General features: G+C 38.7%; 1 protein-coding gene across 1 annotated transcript in view; it reads left to right on the top strand.

Moving 5' to 3' along the window:
- PECR (peroxisomal trans-2-enoyl-CoA reductase) overlaps nt 1-26,023 on the top strand; it is a 49,476-nt gene that overhangs the window by 15,538 nt on the left and 7,915 nt on the right. The window contains exons 2-6 of the mRNA XM_036254824.1: nt 8,702-8,835; nt 9,175-9,340; nt 14,527-14,608; nt 19,884-19,980; nt 21,776-21,886. Of these exons, the coding sequence (XP_036110717.1) occupies nt 8,702-8,835; nt 9,175-9,340; nt 14,527-14,608; nt 19,884-19,980; nt 21,776-21,886 (590 nt within the window). The remainder of the gene's footprint in view (nt 1-8,701; nt 8,836-9,174; nt 9,341-14,526; nt 14,609-19,883; nt 19,981-21,775; nt 21,887-26,023) is intronic.

Raw genomic sequence — 26,023 nt, 5'->3', positions numbered from 1 at the left:
GTGGTGTTGAGTAGGGAAACACTGGAAATAACCTAAATATTCATTATAAGGGAGTTAGTTAAATCATGTCGCTATTTAAACATCTTGCTATTGAAGAGTTGATGTAGAGAAACGCGTACCTTATAATTGAACAGCAAGATTCTAAACAAAATAGTCGTCCCTCGCCATTTCGCACTTCGACTTTCACTGCTTCACTCTATCATGTTTTTTTCAAATATATTCATTAAAAAGTTGATCGAGTCAGTGAAAATGATACAGTGCGCACTCGGTTGTCTGAGTCAATTATCCACCCCTGTATTACAATTAAAATGAAAATTACTGTACATGTGGACTGTAGGCCTATGTACTCGAGCACCCCAGGAAGCCTTCAACGCCAGGTGCAACCGCTAGAGTCTGGAACGGATTAACCAGGATAAACGAGGGCCGACTGCATAACATTCCAACTTGATTGTTAATGAAAAATACGGTATATATGCCTAAAAAGACTAGAAGGAAATTTATAGCACTGTTAACAGCAACCACATTTTCTAGAAATAATTTGAGTTTTTGGGGATTAAACTGTCTTCATTTTTATTTTCAATCCTTGCCCAAGGATATGTTCATTGATATTTCAGAGAGAAAGGAAGGAAGAAAGAGATAGAAACATCGTTTTGAGAGAGAAACATTTCTCTCGAACAAGCCCCAATCAGGGATTGAACCCACGATCGAGGTATGTGCCCTTACTGGGAATTGAACCCACACCTTTTGGTGGGGGATGATGCTCCAACCAATTGAATCAGGGCAAACTGTTTTCATTAAAAAAAAAAAAAATTGTTATAAACATGAGAACTGCCTTTGCTTACCATTGTGTTTCTAATGCCTGTCACATACTATGAAGTAAAAAAAAAAGAAATTTAAAAAATGAAAAAATATATATGTTTAATGAGAAAATGGGAAATTAATATTTCTTGTCTGGCCTGGCACAGCATCATCACCTTTATTGCCTATTCTGCTCACAGTACCAAACTCTATGCCCTTTCAGGAAAATCCACAGGAAAAACAGAATCAGTCATTATTTTATGTGAAGGTCACAGCAGGCTTCACAGCAGATTTGTCAGATCCTGGTTCAACCTTACAGAACCCTTTGTGGGTGTTCACATATTTGAATTTACATCCTGTTTGGCAGGTTTGCATTGGCCAAACACTAGATTTGCATTGACAGGCTGGATGTTTATTCGGGCAGATTAAACAACAGGACAATACTCTGTTGCAATCTTGTGGAGCCATGGATCCTTTTGAGATTTCAATGAAAGAGATCAGTGTGGCTCAGCCGGTGTGGCTCAGTGGTTGAGCACTGACCCATGCACCAAGAGGTCACTGGTTCAATTCCTGGTAGGGCACATGCCGGGGTTGTGGGCCCGATCCGCAGTTATGGGCATGGAGGATGCAGCCAATCGATGTTCTCTCTCATCAATGTTTCTCTCTCTCTCCCTCTCCCTTTCTCTCTCTCTCAAAATGAATAAAGAAAAAAAAAATTAAAAAATAAAAAGATATCAGTCCTTCCTAAAAATATTTTGTATACTTAAAAAAAAACCGTACATGTAATGTTTTTGTATTGGAAATGGATTTCCTTCAGTGAAAAACGATCTACAAATAATTTTTACTATGAGTTTCTAAGCTTTATTTTTTTTATGCCAGAATTAATGGCTACTTCCCGAAAATTGTTATAAGCCCAACTTGGGCCAATAAAATGTTAGCCAATTCTGTTTCCAGCGAGGAGGCTGCTATTTTTTTGTTCAAATTATGAGTTGAATTTTTAGACATGCTTTAAAAAATGCTGATCATTGTATTGTCTTACATATCCAAGTGATCTTTACTGTTTCTTTGCCCAAAAGGATGCTAAAAGTCCCACCTCATGAGAGTAGGATCTAATGAACAGCATGGGAACTTGCAGATCACTGGGAGAAGAAATCAAACACAGGAGATGAGTGCATGCGCAGAGACATTGTGGTGACGTAGGGAAGGTGCTTGGCTGTCAGCCAACCTGGGAACAATGAATTTGCTAACGTGCATATCCCATCAGAATCCTGCAAAAGTTTGGGAAGCTGATTGGTTATTTTGAATAAGGTTCTGGTTTCTCCCAGGCCTGAGAATCCATTTTTGCAGATGGACAAAGAAGCTGTTGTTCTCTTGCTCTCTCTTGTCCCATGACACCCACTTACCTATGCACTTGCCTGTTCTCTCTCCATACCCATGTTGCCTTAATCAGCTGCTTGGCCCATGGTCGCAGGGACCCCACACACAATGGACTGAAGCTGGGATCAGAAGCTAAGCTAGCCAGATGCTCAACTGGACTGGTCTTTGATATGGAGCAGAAACTCTGCTGACAAGATTGGACTTCTTCCATGACCAGACAGACACAGATTGGACCTTGGACAGGAACTCCTTTAGTTTTGCAGCATCAATAAAGCTTTCCTTGAAACCCCATCCTTCCATGGGGGCCTCAGGAAATTCTTTTCCTCACAGCACCCCAAGAACTCCACTTCCACCGATAACACTAGAAGACTCCTCTAGAATCCTGTAGAGAGGAATAAGGGTTCTCCTAACACTAAAGTTTATACTTCGTTGAAAATTGTGCAGAAGTTTCAATAAATTGAATTCTGTTTTAAAGTCAGTCTTGTCTTATAAGGAACTCACGTTGAATCTTTTTTTAAAAAAATATTTGCTTTGTAAAGCTCTCTGATCACCCATCAGAATTTGTAAAACTGTCCCCATTTGGAGCTTACTAAATTATAACCGCAATTTGAAACAGCTGTTTTTTTAAGTGCCATATTTTAATATGCAGAAGCTAAAACATCTCATATAACCAAAATAATTCTGGCCAAAATGAAACTATTTTATTCTTTGCCTTTATAGACTTCATTAATTCCATATATTACTGTTAAGTAACTAGATAATTACTCTGTAGTATGGGCTCTAATGCTCTATTAGCATGAAGACAGGGATATAAAATCATGTAGAAGGAGCTGCCAACCTTGACTGGTTCAGGGAGAGGGAGAAGGGTTATCAGTATAGTTGTGATTGTCAGTGTAGTTGAATTTATTTTATTTTAAATCTTTACCTGAGTATATTTTTACATCTATTTTCAGACAGAGTGGGAGGGAGGGAGAGAGAGACACACACACACATTGATTGGTTTCTTCCAGCATGAACCCAACCAGGGGGCAGAACCACAACCGAGGTACGTGCCCTTGACCGGAATTGAACCTGCAACTCTTAGGTCCACTGGCTGATGCTCTAACCGCTGAGCCAAATTGGCCAGAGCAGTATGGTTAAATTTAAATCTACTATTTGGCTTCCCAGAAGTGGTGACACTCTCCTCTTTCTCCGCTTCAATGCTGCCCTGGCAAATATTTCTGCTTCCTGTATTCGTATATGAAAAGAAGGAAGCATTCTTTATAGGATGAGCTAAGATGTAAGGCAACAATGAGCAGTAAGGTTCAGGGTTCCTTACTGAGATAAATGGATATTTCAGCCTGTCACAGCTTAGTATTTTTCACTTAAGGGAAACACCGGTGGCCGTTCCAACTCTCCGTGGGCAGCTACTCCTCTTATAACTCCACTTACATCTATTCTGATTTCACTCGCCACGCAACTAGTTTTTATTTCTTCAAACGCTCTGGGATTAGCCATATCCTTCTGTCTTTTATCTTTCTCTTTCAATATCCCCTTTTTGTAAAATGTCATGTGGGTTTATCACTAAGAGACAAGGAGGCAGCAGGACTGCATATTTTGCTTTCTGTGTGTGACCCGCCGGATAGATGCACAGGACTGGTCACGACAGAATCAAAAGAAGTGACATGCTCTGTTGATCATGATGTGCATCTGTTCTTCACATGGTGATTTGTGGATTGAAGAGCGAGCAGTGAGGTTTACATTTTATGTGGTTATTCTCAGTTACTATCCCATGGTAACTGAAATTTGAACCATGTTGGTGGGCAACCAGTGTTATTTAGCTGAGCTAAAATAACTGAAATTAGTGCACATTAGAGTTGAGCAAATCAAGGACTACCTGTCCTTATATTTTACCCTTCCTGGCCGTCATGCTGTTGTCTGCATGTATTTTATTTTTACATATATTAGAAATCCCACAGTATATTGTTATCATTTTTACTTTAAACAATCACCACTTTTTAAAGAGATTTGAATAGAAAGAAGAAAAATCTTTATATTTACTACAATAATTGCCATTTCTGGCATTTTTCTGTAGATTAAATTTTTTTCTTTTTTTTTTTTTTAATCTTTATTGTTGAATGTAAAATATATTACAGATGTTCCACATTTTTCCCCCATTGACCCCCTCCTCCCCACTCCCGCCCCCCTCCTGCCTTTTCCCACACTATTGTGTGTGTCCATTGGTTATGCATATAAGTTCTTTGGTTTATTTCTTCCCACCCCCTCCAACCCCTTTCCCTTTGAGGTTTGTTAGTCTAGCAATGAATTTGTGCTTCTTAATCCCTTCACCTTTTTCACCCATTCCCCCAAACCCCCTTCCATCTGGCAACCAACAAAATGTTCTCTGTATCTATGAGAATGTTTCTGTTCTACCTGTTCATTTTGTTTGTAGATTCCATTGTTGATTGATATGTATTCATTGCCATTTTGTTTGTTCATATATTTTATTTTTTTCTTCAAAAAGACCCTTCATCATTTCATATAATAACGGTTTGGTGGTGATGAACTCCTTTAACTTTTTCTTGTCTGGGAAAGTCATATCCATCGATTCTAAATGACAGCTTTGCAGGATAGAGTAATCTTGGTTGTAGGTTCTTGCTTTTCATCACTCTGAATATTTCTTGCCACTCCCTTCTGGCCTGCAAAGTTTCTTTTGAGAAATCAGCTGACAGCCTAGTGGGAATTCCCTTGTAGGTAACTAGCTGCCTTTCTCTTGCTGCTTTTAAGATTCTCTCTTTGTCTTGAACCTTTTGCGTTTTGATGATGATGTGTCTTGGTGTGGGCCTCTTGGGGTTCATCTTGTTTGGGACTCTCTGTGCTTCCTGGACTTGTATGTCTGTTTCCTTCACCAAGTTAGGGAAGTTTTCTGCCATTATTGTTTCAAACAGGTTTTCGATTTCTTGTTCTCGCTCTTCTCCTTCCGGCACCCCCAAGATGTGAATGTTGGCACGCTTGAAGTTGTTCCAGAGGTTCCTTACACTATCCTCATTTTTTTGGATTCTTTTTTTCTTTTTGCTGTTCTGATTGGGCATTTTTTGCTTCCTGATATTTCAAATCGATAGTTTGCTCCTTGGATTTACGTACTCTATTATTGAAGCTGTGTAAATTATTCTTTATTTCGGTTAATGCCTCCTTCAATTCTAATCCATGATTTCTGACTGGTCCTTTTTTATGCTCTTGAGGCCCTCACTAAGTTCACTGAGGTTCTCACTAAGTTCATTGAGCATCCTTATAAGCAGTATTTTGAACTCAGCATCTGTTAGGTTGCTTATCTCCATTTCGCTTAGTTCTTTTCTTGGGGTTTTGTTCTGTTCTTTCATTTGGGACCCATTTCTTTGTCTCCTCATTTTGGCTGCCTCCCTGTGTTTGTTTCTATGTATTACTTAACGAGAGGTATGGGGCTCGCTGAGACCAGATGTCGCTAATTTGAAAGAATTTAGGAAAAACCTGAAGCAGGATCCAAGACAGGCCAATCCTTTGGTTAAGCAAATGGCAACAGCTTGGGTGGGCCTGAAAGTTGGGTGGGGTGGGGCGGGGCCTCAGGGAGTCACCAGGGTGGGGCTACCAGTGTGAGCCAGGTTGCTGGAGTCCCAGATATGGTGGCTGTCTGCCGCCCCAGGGAAGGGCTCACCAAAGGAACAAAGGCCTCTGACAGCACCTTTGTCGGGAGAAAGCCCCCTCTCCAGCCCTCGCTCCAGTGCCAAACAGCTCAGTTCTTCCCTGTATGTCTCTGGTGCCCCTCGAGCTGCCTCCCCTCCGAGCTTAGAGGGAGAGAGTCTGATAAGTCCGTGCGCGGGCCCTTTAAGGAGCTGCCTGGGGCTCCAGCCGCTTCAGCTTCCCTGAGCCTCAGTTCCCGCTGGTTTTTCCAGCCAGAAGTGATGGGGATTCTCTTCCTGGCACTGGAACCATGAGCGGGGCACCTGGTGTGGGACGGGGACCCCTCAGTCCTCAGGAAGGACCTTCCCAGCCGAGGTGTCCTCCTGATTTTTATCCGCCACACATGGGTGTGGGCCCAGCCCCTCCACCCCTCCTACCAGTCTGGATGTGGCTGCTGCTTTAATTCCGTAGCTGTAGGACTTCTATTCAGCTTGATTTCAGGCTGTTTTGAATGATGGTTGTTCTGTAGTTTAGTTGTAACTTTGATGTGGTTGTGGGAGGACGCGATACCGCGTTTACCTACCGCCATCTTGACCGGAAGTCTAGATTTAAATTTTTATCTGGTATTATTGTCTTTCTGGCTTGAAGGACTTCCTCTAATCTTTTCTTGTAGTGAAGGTCTGCTTTAACAAAGCCTTCCAGGTATTATTTATGTGAGCAAGTCTTTATTTTGCCATCATTTTTGAAATCTATTTTCACTAGGTCAAGATTTCCAGATGCATAATCCCCCCTACCCTCCACTCCTGGCCCTGAAGTACTTTTGTAGCCGAACTCCTTGTAATTTTAATGTCCCTAGTGTGTTTCACAGCTGGAACTAAATAATTTAATTCTCAACTGGAATATAGGTACAGGCTTTAACAAAATGTTTTGATCGCTTTGGTTGTAGTTAAAAATTAAGAAAGTATGTTAGTCATGGACTGAAGGACTGCCTATAAAGCAAGTTCTAGGAGAAATGTTTAAAAGACACTTTGCTTGAGATAATAGAAAAATATAGCTAGTTAAGCACAAAGCAATGGTAGCATAAACAATGGTGATAATCACAAGATACCTAGTTTCTATTTTTTGCTTTAATGGTGAGGTCTCTGATACACAAGTAAGATATTTTACAGAATCTTGGCTTTTTAATCCAGTACCTCTTGTTCTCACAATATAATTTTGTGTTGCTAGTGTACTGTTTCTTTGTCAAGCAGGAGAAAATAACTCCAGGGCCATAAGGAGTCTAGTATGAAAAGTCTCTGTGACTAAAGAAACTTGGACTCCTTTCTCATTTTCATGGAACTCCCATTCCCTTAATTCCTAGCTGCATAAAAACTCCCTACTTTTGCTTTTTGAGAGATCTTATTCTTCTGTCCTCTTTATTTACCCAAATCAAATAAACCTTTATCTCCAAGCACCACTGTTTCAATGTTTTGGCCTACTGGCACATAGGGTACAAGAACCTGTGTGTGTGTATGTATGGTTGCAGGGCTGGGGCGGGGGGTGGGGGTGCTAATTCAGCAACTTTCAAGACATTCCACTGTCTTCTGGCTAGCATTGTTTCTGAACAGAAGTCTTCTGTCTTTTTTGTCTTTTTTCTATACTTAATGTGTTCCTTTTCTCTGGCTTTGAAAATTTTTCACTTTTTCAGTGGCTTATTTAATTATATCATCAGTGTCCTTTCTGGGTGTGTTTTTTATTCATTGACTTTTCTCCTCATTATGGCTATTATTTTCCTGTTCCTTTGCATGTCTGGTCATTTTTGTTGCAAGCCAGATATCTTGAATTTTACCTTGTTGGATGCTTATTCTCTTTATATTATACATTTTCTTGAGCTTTATTCTGCGACATAGTTTAAGTTACTTGGAGATAGTGCAATACTTTAAAAAGAGGCTTACTTAACCTGTTAACCGGGTTTTTACTGTATGCAACGTTTGATGTATTTATATGTCCCGCCCAGTTAACAAGTTTTAATGTTAAGCATTGATCTTAACTAAAACATTAGCTTTTAGTCTAGGGCTAATTTTGCTTCACTATTGAGGCCTTATTCTTCTGAGTGGGGGATCACTCAGAAGTGGGGGTCAGATGTTCCCCATTCTCAGACAATTTCCTTACTTACATGCTCTGATCAGTGGTTTGGCTCAGTGGTTGGAGAACCATTTTGTGGACCAAAACAGTCATGGGTTCAGTTCTGGCCAAGGGCATGTATCTTGGTTGTGATTCAGTCCCAGCCTGGTCAGGGTCATGCGGGAGGCAACCAATCGATGTGTCTCTTTCACATCTATGTTTCTCTCTCTCTCCCCCTCTCTCCCACTCTATCTGAAGTTAAATGGAAAAATATCCTCAGGTGAGGATTAAAAAAAGAAAAAGATTTGAGGGAACTCTCTGCAAATTTCTGGTGTTCTCTCTCTGTACCTCTTTTCTCTCTCTGTCCTGTGTAATCTAGTCATCTAGGCCTCCCCAGACTTCTAGCTTCATCTCTTCTACCCAGGACACTACTGGGCTCTAAATAGCTTTCTTTTCCTTATTTTGCAGCCAAAGATTCTCTCCAGGCAGCCAGCTGGAATAATCATAGAGCTCACTTTGCTTGTTTCCATTCTCTGAGATTACTATTCAGTGCTACCTGATGTCCAATACCCGAAAACCATTGTTTCATACAGTTTGTCCAGCTTTTTAGTAGTTTGGGGCTGGAGAGTAAACTCAGTTCTTGTTACTCCATCTTGACCAGAAGCAGAAGACCTAATTCATCGTTTTTATGAGAACACATGACATATTTGTTAAGCATTATTATTTGTGGGATTTGGGCAACCAATGAAAACATATTTACTTGTTCTTTGGATGTTTTTTTCCTCAGGCTGTAATGTGGTCATTGCATCCCGTAAATTTGATGTATTAAAATCTACTGTAGATGAACTGAAGACCACCCTGCCTGTCATCCACAAGTCTCAAGTCACTCCCATAAAATGCAACATCCGTAACGAAGAGGAGGTAATACAAATATATCCATATTACTTATTCATTTTTAATTTATACTACTGGTTCCTACACTTGACTGTGCTTCAGATTTTCCTATGTTACCTGTGTCAGATGAGGTTCAAGAGAAGCAGAGCCTGTGAAGGAGATTCTTCTGTTAGTGATTTATTGAGTAAGTTGCCTCAGGAGGACAGGAAGGGAAACAAAATGATACATTTAACTTTATGATCTGTGGATATTGTGGTATTCAGGTTACCATTCATGGTGAGAGATAGTAAGCTCTCCTAGAGCAAACCATCAGTCCAAGTAGCAAGTTAGATTATTAACCCATTGACTATTAATGTTTTTCTTTAGGTAAATAATTTGGTCAAATCCACCTTAGAATTGTATGGTAAAATTGATTTCTTGGTAAACAATGGAGGAGGCCAGTTCACATCTTTGGCTAAGGACATCAGTTCGAAAGGATGGCATGCCGTGATTGAAACAAACCTGTCGGGCACCTTCTACATGTGCAAAGCAGGCAAGTGTGATCAATAACCCCAAAATTCAAGGTGTCTTTATTTAAAGATCATAGAGATACTGAAAGAGAAATTGTTAGGGTCTCAAAAAGCTCCATGTTGTCAACATTTAATGCCCTGATTTACTCACATACAACACAGGGTTGTAAAGTGCTACATTTCTGGGTAGTAATTTGGCAATATTTATAAAATATGGATATCTTTTGATCTTACAATTTTATTTTTAGGAATTTATCATGAGAAAATTATTAAAAATATGTACAGAGACATAGCTACAAAGTTGTTTATAAAATTAAAGAAAACTCTCACACTTACTTTGTAAGAAATAAAACTTTTGTAAGGACCTGTTAATTCAAAAAGGTCCTTAGAGAAAAATACCAGACAGAGCCCACATTCTTTCTGACTAACAACTAATTATCATAGCATAGTCTTTGGATTACTGGTTATGTTTCATTCATTAAAATGTCCATAGTACCCAACGGTATCTATAGAATTAATGTACTTCCTATCAAAATACGAATGGCATATTTCACAGTGCTAGAACAAACAATCTAAAATTTATATGGAACCACAAAGACCCTGAATAGCAACAGCAATGTTGAGAAGAGGGAACAAAATTGGAGGTTTTATACTACCTGATATCAAACTATACTACAAGGCTATAGTAATCAAAACAGCATGGTGCTGGCATAAAAAGAGACACATAGATCAATGGAACAAAATAGAGAGCTCAGAAATAAACCCACATCTAATGGCCAATTAATATATGACAAAGGAGGCAAAAATATACAATGAAATAAAGACAGTTTATACAATAAATAGTGTTGGGAAAGTTGGACAGATACATGCAAAAAAATGAAACTAGACCACCCTTTTACACAATATACAAGAATAAACTCAAAATGGATAAAAGACTTAAATATAGGGCTCAAAACCATAAAACTCCTAGAATAAAACATAGGTAGTAAAATCTCTGACATATCTCTTAGCTGTATTTTTTTCTGATATAGCTTCTTGGGTAAGGGAAACAAATGAAAAATAAACAAATGGACTACATCAAACTGAAAAATTTTTGCACAGCAAAGGAAACCATCCACAAAATGAAAAGACAGCCCATTGAATGGGAGAACATATTTGCCGATATATCTGATAAGGGGTTAAGATCCAAAATTTATAAGGAACTAATGAAAATCAACACCAAAAAACAAACAGTCCAATTAAGAAATGGGCAAAGGACTTGAGTAGACACTTCTCCAAAGAGGACATACAGATGACCAATAAACATATGAAAAGATACTCAACATCACTAATCATCAGAGAAATGCAAATTAAAACCACAAGGAAATGTCACCTCACACCTGTCAGAATAGTTATCATCAATAAATCAACAAATAACAAATACTGGCAAGGATGTGGAGAAAAGGAATGCAGATTTGTGCAGTCACTATGAAAAGCAGTATAGAGTTACCTAAAAAAATTAGAAGTGGAACTGCCTAATACCCAGAGATTCCACTTCTGGGAATATAGCCAAAGAAACCCAAAACACTAATTTGAAAGAATATAGGCATTGCTATGTTCATTTCAGCATTATTTATAATAGCCAAGATTTGGAAGCAGCCCAAGGTCTATCAGTAGATGAGAGGATAAAAGAGTTGTGGTACATTTACACAATGGAATACTACTCAGCCACAAAAAAGGAGGAAACCTTACCTTTTGGGACAGCATGGATAGACCTGGAGAGTGTTATGCTAGATGAAATAAGCAAGTCAAAGAAAGACAAATACCTTATAATTTCATTTATATGCAGAATCTAATGAACAAAACAAAGTAACAAAGTGGAGACAGACTCGAGAGGGGCTGGGTGAGAAGGGTGAATGGATTAAGCAAAGAAAAGAAGGACTCATGGACACAGACAGCTTTATGGTGATTGCCAGAGGGAAGGGGATTTGCGGGGAGGTAGAAGAGGGTAAAGGGGGGATAAATGGTGATGAAAAGAGACTTGACTTGGGGTTGTAAACACACAATACATTATTCAGGTGGTGTATTGTAGAATTGTATACCTGAAACCTATATAATTTTATTAACCAATGTCACCTTAGTAAATTCAATTAAAAAAGAAATAGCTGCCATTTTCTTAAATACACATTTGAGAGACATAATAAAGAACAAAGGAAATGTAATCATTATAAATGTTGAAAAATATTTTTCTATAACTTAACCTGCCTTTTCTATAAGAAAAATGAAAACTACTATATATAAAAAAATGAAACTAAAAATAACTACTGTATTTCATTGAGTCAAAGGTACAGTCAATTGTGAAATGCACCATCATTTTATATATTGTTAGCAATATAAAAGCAGTACTATTTGTAATTGTAAGATGCCCCCAATTGTAAGACATTTCCCAATTTCAGCAATGTGATAAAAGTTACACAATGTTGTATTTCATGTCTTCTTTTCTAGCGGTTTTACCTCTTCATATATTAAGAATTGGTCAGAATTCATGGAAAAGCATTAAGTATAGTGGGAAGGCATCCTTATTTTTGCTTAAGTTTCTAGTAGGAATGAGTATTAAATTATTCTCTGGTCTTTATCTTCTAAAAATTAGATTTCTGTTGAATTGAATCCTGAGGTACATCTCTGGCCTTGTCTTGACTTGTATAAATAGAATGGATGATTATATATCCTATTGGGCTTCAAAAATGACAAAATATTTAAGAATGAAATTAACAAAGAAGTGTAAGACTTGTATGCTAAAAATTACAAAACATTGCTGAGAGAAATAACAGATCTCAGTAAATGGAAAGATGGTCTGTTTATGAATTGGAAGTCTCAATATTGATAAGATGGTAGTTCTTCCCAAATTGATCTGTAGGGTCAATGCAATTCCTATCAATTTTTTGCAAAGATTGGCAAGCTGGTCCTAAAGTATCTATGGAAATGCAAAGGACCCAGAAAAGCCAAAACAATTTTACAAAAGAAGAAAGTCAGAGGACTTATATTTCTTGATTTCAAAGCGCTGTGGTAGTAGCATAAGGACAGATGTACAGATAAATGGGAAAGAATTGAGAGTCCAGAAATAAACCTTTATATTTGGGGTCAACTGATTTTCGTCAAAGGTGCCAACAATTCTATGGGGGAATTATAATCTTTTCAACAAATAGTACTGAGACAGTTGGATATCTATGTATAAAAAGACCCTTACCTCACACCATAAATAGGAGTTAACTAATAGTCCAAAATGGATCATGGACCAAAATACAAAAAGTAAAATTATAAAACTTTTAGAAGCAAGCAAAGAAGAAAATCTTTCTGACATTGGGTTAGGCAAAGAGTCCTAAGAACAACCACCAAAAATACCCATATGTCCATAAAATACAAAATTGATAAACTAGACTTGAACTTAAACATGTTTGTGCTTCAAAAAACATCATTAAAAAAGTGAAAAGAGACAATAGTGTGGGGAAGACAGAAAGGGAATAGATGTAGGGAGGAAGGGATCAATGGTGGGAAAAAGGGGAACAACAATAAAGATAAAAAATAAATAAATTGAAAAAAAAAAAAGTAAAAAGTAAGCCACAGACTGGGAGAAAAAATGTCCAAATCACATATCTGATAAAAGGCTTGTATTCAGAATACATGAAGAACTTTTATAATTCAATAATAAGAAAGCAACCCAATTTTAAAAATGGGAAAAAAATAACCAATGGACATGGACAACAAAGCCGGGGCAGGGCGGGGGAAATGGGGAGGAGGGTGTCAATGGAGTAAAAAAGGAGAAACATCTGTAACAAAAATAAAATTAAAAAAATAAATAAAAATGGGGAAAAAAATTATTTGAGTTCTGGCCAGTTTTGCTTAGTGATTAAAGTATCAGCCTGCAGACCAATGAATCGCGGGTTCGATTGTGGTCAGGGGCATGTACCTCAGTTGCGGTTCATCCCCAGCCCCGGTTGGGCCCGGTTGGGGTCGTGCGGGAGGCAACCAATTGATGTGTCTCTTTCACATCTCTTTCTCCTTCCCTCCCACCCTATCTGAAGATAAATAGAAAAATATCCTCAAGTGAGGATTAAAAAAAGAAAGATTTGAGTAGATATTTTACCGAAGAAAATATATGAATGGTTAATAAGCACATCAGAAGATGCTCAACACCATTGGTCATTAAGGATATGGACATCAAAACCTCAGTGAAATACTACTTTATTTCCACTAGCATGGCTATAATAAAAAAGTCAGAGGATAATAGTGTGGAGGAACTGGAGTCCTCCTGCATTTCTGGTAGGAATGCAAAACTTAGAGACACTTTGAAAAACAGTTTGGCAGTTTCCTACAAAGCTAAACATAGAGTTACCATACAACTGCAATTCTACCCTTAATCCAAAAGAATAAAAACGTGTGTCTATGTAAAGACATGTTCATGATCACCCCAAAGTGGAAACAATCCAAATGTTCATCAGCTGGCTAATGGATAAATAAAATATGGCACATCCATACAATGGAGTACTATTCAACAATTAAAAGGAACTATTGATACATGTTACAATGTGGATGAACCTCACAAACATTATTCTTTTTTTAAAATATGTTTTTATTGATTTTTTGGAAAAAGAGGAAGGGAGAGAGATAGAAACATGGATGTGAGAGAGAAACACCGATCGGCTGCCTCCTGCACACCCTGTACTGGGGATCGAGCCTGCAACCCAGGCATGTGCCTTGACTGGGAATTGAACTGGGACCTCTCAGTCCATGGGACGACACTCAATCCACTGAGCCACACCGGCCAGGCAGATTATTCTAAGAAGTTAGACATAAAAGACCACATATTATGTAATTCCATTTATGTGAAATGTTCAGAGGTAAGTCTATAGAAACAGAAAGTAAATGAGTATTTGCCAGGGAATGGATTTGGCTGTAAATGGGCCCAGAGGAACTTTTTAGGGTGATGGAAATGTTCTAAAACTGGATTGTGTTGATGGTTGCACAATTCTGTATATATTTGTTTAAATTATTAAATTGTACACATAAAGCAGATGAATTGTATGATATGTACAATGCACCTCAGCTAAGCTTTTTATAAAAAAGGAAATGTAAATTTAAAATACATTACAAGAGCAGCATGCTGGAACAGGGGATCAGAGAAGGGTCAGATCACTGTTTAACATGACTGCCATCTGTCTGTTTTCTCCAGTTTACAACTTTTGGATGAAAGAACATGGAGGATCTATTGTCAATATCACTATGCTTACTAAAAATGGATTTCCAAGATTTGCGTAAGCATTTTTATGTATTTTTTTCTATGTGTCAAAGGTTCAGAAATAGCCAAGTAAAACAAACAAACAAAAAATCACCGAAATAGTGATCAGTAAAAATGTACTGTATACACACTAAAAAGACTGTTTACAAACTGGGAGCACCTAAACCAAAACATGGAATGGGGCTCAGAGGCATATTGTTAGAGAGCAGCTTGTACAGTGAGGAAGCAGTGACTGTTTCTTCTTCACACTGATGGGTTCCAGTGTTTGCATTTTCAGTGGTTACCTGACCTGGAATCAAACCTACAACCTTTCAATGTACAGGATGATGCTTTTACCAACTGAGCCACACCAGCCAGGGTTCTCTAGTATCTTTTATAAGCTCTAAAGCTTTTAATCTTTTTAAAATAAGATTTTAATTATTTTTATTTTCCAACATAAAATTCTTATTTTTCTTAAATGGACTCATCTTAGTGTTATAAAAATAATGCATGTAAATATATAACTGTATAAGATAGAAAGTCAAATCCTTTATACCCTGTCATCCCAGAAATAATCTGTTAACTTATTAAGATAGTGATCTTAATTACTTTATAATTATTATGTAATCTATAATCTGTAGGGTGATATTTTGGCACTGTATGAATACTCTTTGTCATCATGATTTTAGCAACCACTGTTGATCCTTACCTAAATCAATTATTACATTGAAGATGTAAAATGTTTATTTTTCTGATTTCATTCTATATTTATAAGCAGATATTCTTCCATTAAAAAGATTTTTTCCACCACAATCATCCCTTTTCTCTATATATATTTATTGATATTATTTATAATAATATCATCATTATTAAACTTTTTGCGATACCACCATGGACCTACGGATTTGTTTTTCAAATTAATTGTTTCAAATGTATATACAGTTTCAAATTTAATAGAAATTCGTATTGTTCCTACATTTTGCTATTACAAATAATCCTGCAGTGAATAACATTGTACGTATTTGTTTCGTACTTGTGAAGGTATATCTTCAGGGTACATCCTGGGAGCTGGGTTGCTGGGTGAAGGTTAAATGCATACCGCAGGTGTCCAAATTTCTTTCTGTTTTGCGCTCCCACCAGCAATATGTGAGAGTTGCCCGCTGCCCACAGCCTCACCCAAAATGGGTGTACTGACTTCTGCACAACCATGGTGGGCAAGAAGTGCTATTCTCAGAGGAGCATCTTCTCATTTGTTAAAAGACTATCAGATATCTTTTGTGTGTGTGTTTGGACTGTATTGCTATCTTGGCACATTTTTCTGTGGGGGTTCTGATCATTTTCTTTCCAATTTTGTCTAATGCTAGTCTCTTTTCCATTATAGTCTGTGCAAGGGAATTTAGACTGATCTGCTGATCTTCTGGGTCATTGTCAGTAATGACAAGGGCAAGAGATGGGCCCCAAAGCAACTCACATGTCCAATGGAGAGACATTTATGTGTGTGGCTCAAGTGTTCATCAATGGTTGGATGAATAAACGAATTTGTGGTATATCTATAAAATGGACTAATTCTCAGAAATAAAAAGATATTGACTCATGCAATATGAATGAATCTGAAAATAATTATTCTGAGTGAAAGAAGCCAGAGGAAAGAGAACATATACTACATGATTTCATTTATGTATATAAGTTGTAGAAGCTTTTAAAAATTTGTTAGTGCTAAATTCACTGAGAGTTGCACATGATTCTGTCTTCTATTTATAAACTACAGGAAATAAATAAAGGAAAGTAACAGCCTTACGGGCAGTTTATCATTCAGATTGTAAGAAGTTTTAAATCACATCTGATGCAGAAATAAGGCCTTAGTAATTTGGAAAATGTATCAGTGTAAGAATGGATGTGAGACCTGTTATTCAAATGGTAAAATAAAATCTTACCCATATCTGGACCATTGTTTAGATAAATGCCAGTCCCTCTGGGCTTTTCCTTTAGAAGAGTGACCGGAACAGCTCCTCAGTCAACATAGTCATCATTTTGCAGCTGAATTGTCCACCCTCTGTTCTGTCCTTACGGGGGGAGAGGAGGTCACTTTCCATTCATGAAAACGGAGTCTTTACAAACCCCATGGTTCACTCAGCTTTGTCATCCACGTGGAACCTTCCAGTAACGCTGGCCAGAATCAAATCATTCAGAACCCAGGACTATTGATCAGCTGTAAATCTCTGGATGTAGAGGAACTGGATTCTTTGCTTTTTCTTCACAAATGTCACAGGGTTGTTTTTTTTAATCCTTAAAGACAAGATTAGAATGTGTTGTTCAGGATCCAGAGTAACTTCTTTCAACTCCTGTATAATTTTCTGCAGAGCTGAGTGCTGCAGAGAAAACTGCATCCTTCCCTCCTTAACTGGAAGGAACATTGTTGGGGGTTGCAGACTTTCCTACCTGTCGCCAGCATTCTTGACATCCATCAGCAATGCCCTACTGACATCGCACTCTTCTCTGCCACCTTTTTAGGAGAGCTTCGCCTGCGGACATGTAGTCTGAACATGCTGTTATGTTTGCATTGAGCTTCTGCTGAATGACCTCTTCATTAGCAAATCTTGAGAGAATTGTGTAGGGAAGAAAAATAATTTTCCCTCTACCCTTTCAGTTCTTGGGTGCAACCCCTGTAATAAAAGGCAGATTAAGAAGAGAAAAAAACAAGTTTATTATGTAAACCTCATGGATACATGGGAGATACCCAGGGGAAAATAGTAACTGCCTGAGGTGGCTTAGAATTCAGACTTAAATACCATTTTATTTATTTATTTTTTTTATCATCCTTACCCGAGGACATTTTTTCCATTTTTTGTTCAGGTAGAGTGGGAGGGAAAGAGAGGAACAGAGAGAGAGAAAAACATCGATGTGAAAGGGACACATCGAGTGGTCGCCACCCGCACAACCAACCAGGGCCGGGAACAAACTGCAACCGGGGTACGTGCCCTTAGTGGGAACTGAACCCGGGTCTCTCCGGACCGCAGGCCGATGCTCTAACCGCTGAGCCAAACTGGCCAGGGCTAAATACCATCTTAATAAGGAAAGAGGAAGGGAGATGTAGACCTCGTATGGGAGAGAGCATAAATGATTTTTTGGAGAGAATAGATGGGAGGTGTGGGAGTTTGTGATCAAGTTTGCCTGGGAGAGGTGTCTATTTCTAGTCTCCTCTCCTGTGACAAGAATTGGTCTTCTGTAGTTGTTGAAACTCCCAGGGAAGGGATTTATGACAATGGAGTTTCTTTTGGAGAATCTGTCTTCCGGCAGATAAGAGGAGATCAGAGAAAGCCTCTCCCTGCATTTGATGTTTTTCAAGGGCCAACAGCTCAAAACAATACGTCAATGTGGCATTTTGTGGCTGAAATGTCTTAAACTCCTATAGTCATATTTTGGGGTAGCATACTTTGCTACCCTTCAGCGGTCTCTTGCTCATGCTCTATAAACTGGTTTAGGTGCTCAAATTCAGAGAGTAATTTCTGTCTCTGGTTTTCCACCTGTCTCTCAGGACTGGTGGTTTTTCTCTTGGGCAGCTACTAGCTTCTGAATGTCTGACACTTTCTCCTTCAGGGACTCCATGTAACTGCCGAGCCTCTTCATGAGAGGCAGGACCTCATGTGGTAGCCCTGGTGGTCAAGGAACTGAGTGGACAACCACTTCGAGGTCCTCCTCATAGAATAGGGTCAGGACTTGATTGTACTTCCTACATAGCATGTCAGTTCTTGCCCCTGCCTCTTGCTCCGGGTGGAGCTTGGCCATCCTTTAGTCATCCCGGCGCAGCTTGGCCATCCTTTAGTCATCCCGGCGGAGCTTGGCCATCCTTTAGTCATCCCGGCGGAGCTTGGCCATCCTTTAGTCATCCTGGCGGAGCTTGGCCATCCTTTAGTCATCCTTCTCAGCTGGGTGTTGCTTCAGAAGGGTCCCTCTTAGCATTGCTGGCAACACACAGGGCAAGGGAACCTGTCTTGTAGGTCTGCCCAGGACTGTGGGATGCAGTAGCAACAGAAGTTGTGGCCACATTTGATGGCAATAGGGTCACACAGGTAATTTCCAACAGATGGAGTTGTTGGCAGTGCCTGGACTCCCATCAGGGTGGCTGCAGCTGACACTAGGGCTGTGTGGGTTTTCTGCAGGAAGATTGGGCTCAGTAGAGACTCCCTAGTGAGAAGTGGATACACCCTCAGATCTTACATATGTGGTTCTGAGGACCTTGTCATTAGAAACTGTAAGTCACAGCATAGCTGGACCTTCTGCCCGGAACCCCTATGTGGACGCAGACATAAATATTTTGAACCTCTTGCTGGAGATATATTACAATTTATTTAAATTTTGATACATCGAAAAATTATATTGAAGCTATTTCTAGCCTGATGTATGAATTTCATATTTATTATCTGTTGCATTCAAAATGATTGGAGACACGAAAAAAGCATCAGCAGGCAAGATGTATTCAAGATGAGCGGAGGGCTACAGCTCGCTCAGGCATGTAGCATCGATCTCAGGCTCACCATGGCTTTTATTACAGTGTTTAACAGGTACATCTGAAGAGTATGTGAGCAACTGCATTAGCACCAACAATGCTTAGCAAAAGGAGATTATCTTTATGTTAATATCTAACCTTTATCTACATGCCCACAAGCAATGCTTGGTAAAAATGGCTAACTTTATGTTAACTTCTGACCTCTAACTATATGCACACAAATAATGCTAATCAAGCAGTGACTAGTTCAAAGGCTATTATCTAATCTTTAAGGGTTGTTTATTCTATAGTGGAAACAAATGGGCCTCACGAACCTTAGAGACAATTCTAAGAATTTGTTTCAGGAACTGCCTGCAGTTCCTTAATCTGCATGTCTCGCTTGCAAGATCACACAGAAAACTCATCATTGGCTGTCCTCTAATTCTTAAGGATCCATCAGTTATCTACAATTAATTAAAAAAAAAAAACCACACCATACTTATAACCCTCAAATCACCAATTTGTTTTCCTCCATAATAAAAATGTTCTTCATAATATTTCTCTTAGGTTCATGTGATTTGGGGGAATTCCACGCAGGCCTATACAATATGAGATTTGTTTGACTCTGACAGACAGTGTTTTGGCTTTAATATGGGAGGACCCAGTTCTTTCCCATTGTTCAGACAGAGACTCGTACACACAGAACTTGATGACAGGCATGTTCTTATGGGGCTCTGACAGGTCATGGACACTCCTGCCAGTTTAGTAAAGGAGAGCAATAGTCAACAAAAGCTAATTATAGTGTTTCTATTTTTGTCTTTTAAAGGCATAGTGCAGCTGCCAGAGAAGGTGTCTACAACCTCACCAAAACCTTGTCTTTGGAATGGGCCACAAGTGGAGTAAGGATCAACTGTGTTGCCCCTGTAGGTAAATGTTCTACATGAACAAATTGTGCTCTTCTGATTCCATTTATGTTGTTGATAGAGATATTTGGCACTGTGCTTATGTACCAGAAAAGATTGGCTTTTGAAAATAGATCGGAAGAAGTGTTCGTTGATTTCATTGTTAGGGTTAAATTAAGCCAATGATTCTCAATTCTGGCTGTATATTAGAATTATCTGAGAACTGTTTTAAAAATACTGATGTATAAGCTTGGCTCCAAACTGTGGAATCCAGGCATTGGTATATTAAAAAGCCATCCAGGAAACTCAAGTGCACAGTGAAGGATGAAAAATCACTGCTTTAAAGAATAAATTTTTCTGGATTATTTGTTATTTCTTGGTTTATCATTAATTCTTTATTAGGAGAGAGAGAGAGAAACTTAAGGTCAACGTTTTAGGAAGAAATTCCCAGTTAAACATCAATTAGAAGTCAAGAGAAAATTTCTCTGAAACCTAATGTAAGTGATGAGGGGGAAAATCACAGTATGTTCAACTTCAAAAATCATCATTTTTGTGTGAAGTAAGATATAGTTTGAGCTTCCTTGAGTATTACATATTGGCTATGTACCGAGACATTAAATGAAACATCTCACTCATTCTGCAAAACTCAGCTCAAATCCACTTCTCTGTTTCCTCGTCGTTGCTAAGATAGGAATCGTCTCTCGATCTGAAATTCTGTAGTATCTGTGGATATTATCTATAAATCTATATACTATCTATAGATATTTTTATTCATGCTACTCAATGGGAACTAAGCATGAACTGACCTGTTGACATTAGTAGAAAATCTCATATTTAACAAATTGCAGGCTCATAGCCAGAAACTTTATTTCCCTTCTGTACATCCTCTAGCTGACATTACCTTACTCATATGACATGCTAATATCTTTAGGATACATTGAATATAGTTCTGTTCTTAATGTTGCTACCTTGGAATACTGGCCTCCTAAGGGCATTTCTTGAAAACCTTTAGTGGTATGTTAGTACTGCAAGCACATCACTAAAGTCATGTTTCTCCTCATGTTTAATGTCTAAACCTTAAAACTTCTAGAAGATGCATTCCTTCTTTAAATGAAAGGTTACTAACTGTTTAATTGGAAACCAGGAATGCCATGAAATTTCATCATCTTTTACACCTGCTGTTTCCTCGCCTCTTCCCCTAACCTCTGTTATAGTTTTGAGCCAATAACAAATAGCTTTATCCTGTGTTATACAGGTTTTTTTTTTTTTTTCATAATTTCCTTGGCTCTATAAACCCATGAAAGCAATATAAGAGAATTCTTAAACAATTAAATTTTTAGTTTATTTATATTAGATTCAAATGCTTTTTGTGATTTTGCTTTAGGTGAAAAGCCATGAAAATACTGCATTTTCTAAAGCTCCCTTAATCATGGGCCAGTCTTGTGTTGTAAAACAGAGAAGCCCAGTGGGAAATAAAACAGACTCCCCCATCTCACTGTTCCCAGTTAAGAGCCTCCCTAATCTGTTCATGTAATTATGCTTTCAGAAGCCACGTCTTTTATGAAAAAAATCTAGGCTTTGACTGGTTATTAAGGAAGAGGAGGTCACAAAATGAGCATTCAGATACTCCATTCGTAGTAGTTAGTGGTTGACTGTATTTCTTTGACAAGATTGAGAAAATGTAATATTAGAAATATTAACTTTTCTATGAAGTCACTTAATTTTTGGTATTGGTTGATAGACTGCCTTGATACCTTTACAATTAAAATGTAACCTTATCTTCCTTATTTTCTTCCTGTTTTACATCTAAACATAGGGAGTCATTTATTCCAAGACTGCTTTTGACAACTATGGTCATTTGGCAAAAGGCTTATTTGAAAACGTCTTCCAGGCAATCCCAGCTAAAAGAATGGGGATTCCTGAGGAGGTAATGTATATTTCTAACATTGATTAGGATTACTTTGTTTCATACTTTGGAACTTAGTAACACTTTGGTGTCCTTTTTACATAGAGTGTTTGGCTGACAGAGATGATGCTTCCTTCCACTGCCAACAAACCATGTTCCGGGGCTGTCCGGCTCCGGGAGAACCCTGCTTGTGCTTGAAACCCACAGCAGTCTTTATTCTGGAGCAAATGCAGTGTGAATTAAGAACAGCATGTTTTCATTGTTTCGTTGTACTTTTCAACGATATTATTTTATCTTGTGACATTTGTTGGTGTGCAGGACCCTAAACAAGCCAGACGATTTCGACTCTATGATATTCCTTACACAACTTCTGTAGGACGGCCAGGTTTAAGTATGAAAAAACCAATAGCTTTCTTAAATGTTAGCTATATGAGTCTAAAAAGGTAATGAACAAGAAAAAGGATATAATTTCCACAAGAATAATAAAAACTAAAATACGTAGTGTAAACTTAGCTCTGAACAGAAAACATTTTATTACTAAAGACTAGGAAAAAAAAGACCAGAGTAGAGAGACATGTCATATTTCTCAATGGAGAGAATCAATGTTATTGAAATCAAGTTTTTCTAAAGTAATGTATAAATTTAATATATTTTTGGAATTTAACACACTGATTCTGAAATTTGTCTAGAAAAATATTTGTGTAAAAACAGCCAAAAGTGGCCCTGGCCCGTTTGGCTCAGCGGTTGGAGCATCGGCCTGCGGTCCTGAGAGACCCGGGTTTGGTTCCCGCTAAGGGCACGTACCTTGGTTGCAGTTTGTCCCCGGCCCTGGTCGGTTGTGCGGGTGGCAGCCACTCGATGTGTCCCTTTCACATCGATGTTTCTCTCTCTCTCTGTTCCTCTCTCCCCCCGCCCCCCACTCTACCTGAACAAAAAATGTCCTCGGGTGAGGATTAAAAAAAAAAACAGCCAAAAGTGTGTTGAAAAAGAATAATGGGGGGCTTTGATCTTCCTGATATCAAAACATATTTATTTACAACATCTGGTGCTGGTACTAAAATAGATTAAAATTAGCGGAATAGAATGGATTCTTGTATCAGCACCATGTATTTACGGGAGTTTATAGGATAAAAGTAGCATTTCAATATATGGGGAAAGAACAGACCATTCAGCAGGTTTTGCAGCAATGGGTTGTTCATTTAGAAATAGATTAGACCCCTCTCTCTCACCTCACACACATACAAAATAATGTTCAGATATATTGAAGTGCTATGTATGAAAGCAAAACCATACAACTCTTTTTTTCCCCCCAAATGTCCCAAATACCTTTATTTATTTATTTATTTATTTATTTATTTATTTATTTATTTATTTATTTTAAATCTTTATTGTTGAATGTATAATGTATTAAAGATGTTCCACATTTTTTACCCCCGTTGACTCCCTCCTCCCCACTCCCGCCTCCCTCCCACCTTTTCCCACACTATTGTCTGTGTCCATTGTTATGCATATAAGTTTTTTGGTTTATTTCTTCCCACCCCCCAGCCCCTTTCCCTTTGAGGTTTGTCAGTTTAGCAACCAATTTGTACTTCTTAATCCCTTCACCTTTTTCACCCATTCCCCCAAACCCCCTTCCATCTGGCAACCAACAAAATGTTCTCTGTATCTATGAGAATGTTTCTGTTCTATCTGTTCATTTTGTTTGTAGATTCCATTGTTGATAGATATGTATTCATTGCCATTTTGTTTGTTCGTATATTTTATCTTTTTCTTAAAAAAGACCCTTCATCATTTCATATAATAACGGTTTGGTGGTGATGAACCTTTAACTTTTTCTTGTCTGGGAAAGTCTTTATATGTCCATCGATTCTAAATGACAGCTTTGCAGGATAGAGTAATCTTGGTTGTAGGTTCTTGCTTTTCATCACTCTGAATATTTCTTGCCACTCCCTTCTGGCCTGCAAAGTTTCAGGCCAATCCTATGGCTAAGCAAGTGCCAACAGCTTGGGTGGGCCTGAAAGTTGGGTGGGGCGGGGCCTCAGGGAACCACCAGGGTGGGGCTACCAGTGTGAGCCAGGTTGCTGGAGGCCTGGATATGCTGGCTGTCTGCCGCCCCAGGGAAGGGCTCACCAAAGGAACAAAGGCCTCTGACAGCACGTTTGTCCCGGAGAAAGCCCCCTCTCCAGCCCTCCCTCCAGTGCCAAACAGCTCTTCCCTGTGTGTCCCTGGTGCCTGTCGAGCTGCCTCCCCTCTGAGCTTAGAGGGAGAGAGTCCGGTTAAGTCCGTGCGCGGGCCCTTTAAGGAGCTGCCTGGGGCTCCAGCCCCTCAGCCTCCCTGAGCCTCAGTTCCTGCTGGTTTTTCCAGCCAGAAGTGATGGGGATTCTCTTCCTGGCACTGGAACCCTGAGCAGGGCACCTGGTGTGGGACGGGGACCCCTCAGTCCTCAGGAAGGACCTTCCCAGCCGAGGTGTCCTCCTGATTTTTATCCCCACACGTGGGTGTGGGACCAGCCAGTCGCGCCGCCGCCCCTTTTGCCAGTCTCGATGCAGCTTCTTTAATTCCGTAGTTGTAGGACTTCCATTCAGCTTGATTTCAGGCGGTTTTGAATGGTGGTGGTTCTGTAGTTTTGTTGTAACTTGGATGTGGTTGTGGGAGGACGCGGTACTGCGTTTACCTACCCGCCATCTTGACCGGAAGTCCCCTAAGAGGGGTTTTAAAGGACTTTAATAAAAGGGAATGAGAGGATTAAATTTACATTTTTGTACAGAACAATCCTTTTGTTCATGTGAATAATTTTATCTATATTTACTGAATAGAAATTGAAATTGAGAAATTTAAGAAATACTTATCAATTTACTTTATATTAATAGTAATAAAGGCATTATGTGTTACTGTAAGTAATATTTTTAATGAAAAATAGCTACATTTTCAAAACCAAAGGAAAACAATTTTTTACATTTGTTTTACATTTTTACAAATCTCTTTAATGTATGGCTTACTAGCATATGGCTGGACTTGCACATCTGCCTCTCCATTCAATCTGTTGCAATCTAGTATTTTGCGTAAAGCATATGAAGAAAATCTGGCTTCATGTACATGTACAGTTGAAAATGGAGGAGCATTTTAATAGCCTGTTAGATAATTGTGAATATTCTCCTTTACTATTCAAAAACTGAGCAGAGGACCTAAATAGACACCTCTCCAAAAAGGACATACAAATGGCCAAGAGACATATGAAGAAATGCTCAACATCACTAATCATCAGAGAGATGCAAATTAAAACAACTATGAGGTATCACCTCACACCTGTCAGAATGGCCGCCATCAACAAAGGATCAAACAACAAGTATTGGCGAGGGTGTGGAGAAATGGGGACTCTAGTACACTGCTGGTGGGAATGCAGACTGGTTCAGCCACTGTGGAAAACACTATGGTGTTACCTCAAAAAGTTAAAAATTGAACTGCCATTTGACCCAGTGATCCCACTTTTAGGAATATACCCTAAGAAGCCTGAAACACCAATCAGAAAGAATATATGTACCCCCATGTTCATAGCAGCACTATTTACAATAGCTAAGATCTGGAAACAGCCCAAGTGTCCATCAGTAGATGAGTGGATTAAAAAGCTGTGGTACATGTACACAATGGAGTTCTATGCAGCTGTAAGAAAGAAAGATCTCTTATCCTTTGAGATGACATGGAAGGACATGGAGAGTATTATCCTAAGCAAAACAAGCCAAGTAGAGAAAGACAAATATCACATAATCTCACTTATTTGTGGAATATAATGAACTAAACAAACTGCTGAACAAAATTAGCCCAGAGACATGGAGGTGGGGTACAGACTGACAAGCCTCAGAGGAGGGGGGATTTGTGGGGGATGAGATAAACCACAGAACTTACATGCATGTATGCATGACCAATGAACATAGACAACGATAATGGGGATGGGGCAGGTGGGGAAGGGGAGGAGGGTGTCAATGGGGGAAAAATGAGAAACATCTGTAACAAAAATTAATAAATAAAAAATTTATATATATATATACACACAATAAAAATATGAATGAAAATTTTTTAAAAACCTGGCAGTTTTTAAAGATAAGTTGCATTGTGAAACCTGGAACCATGTCAGTGAACTTTTTGTACTCTGCTACATTA

This window comes from Molossus molossus, unplaced genomic scaffold (genome assembly GCF_014108415.1).
Source record: "Molossus molossus isolate mMolMol1 unplaced genomic scaffold, mMolMol1.p scaffold_m16_p_11, whole genome shotgun sequence".
In the NCBI taxonomy this organism is placed as follows: domain Eukaryota; kingdom Metazoa; phylum Chordata; class Mammalia; order Chiroptera; family Molossidae; genus Molossus; species Molossus molossus.
This window is presented reverse-complemented; position numbering and strand designations above follow the sequence as displayed.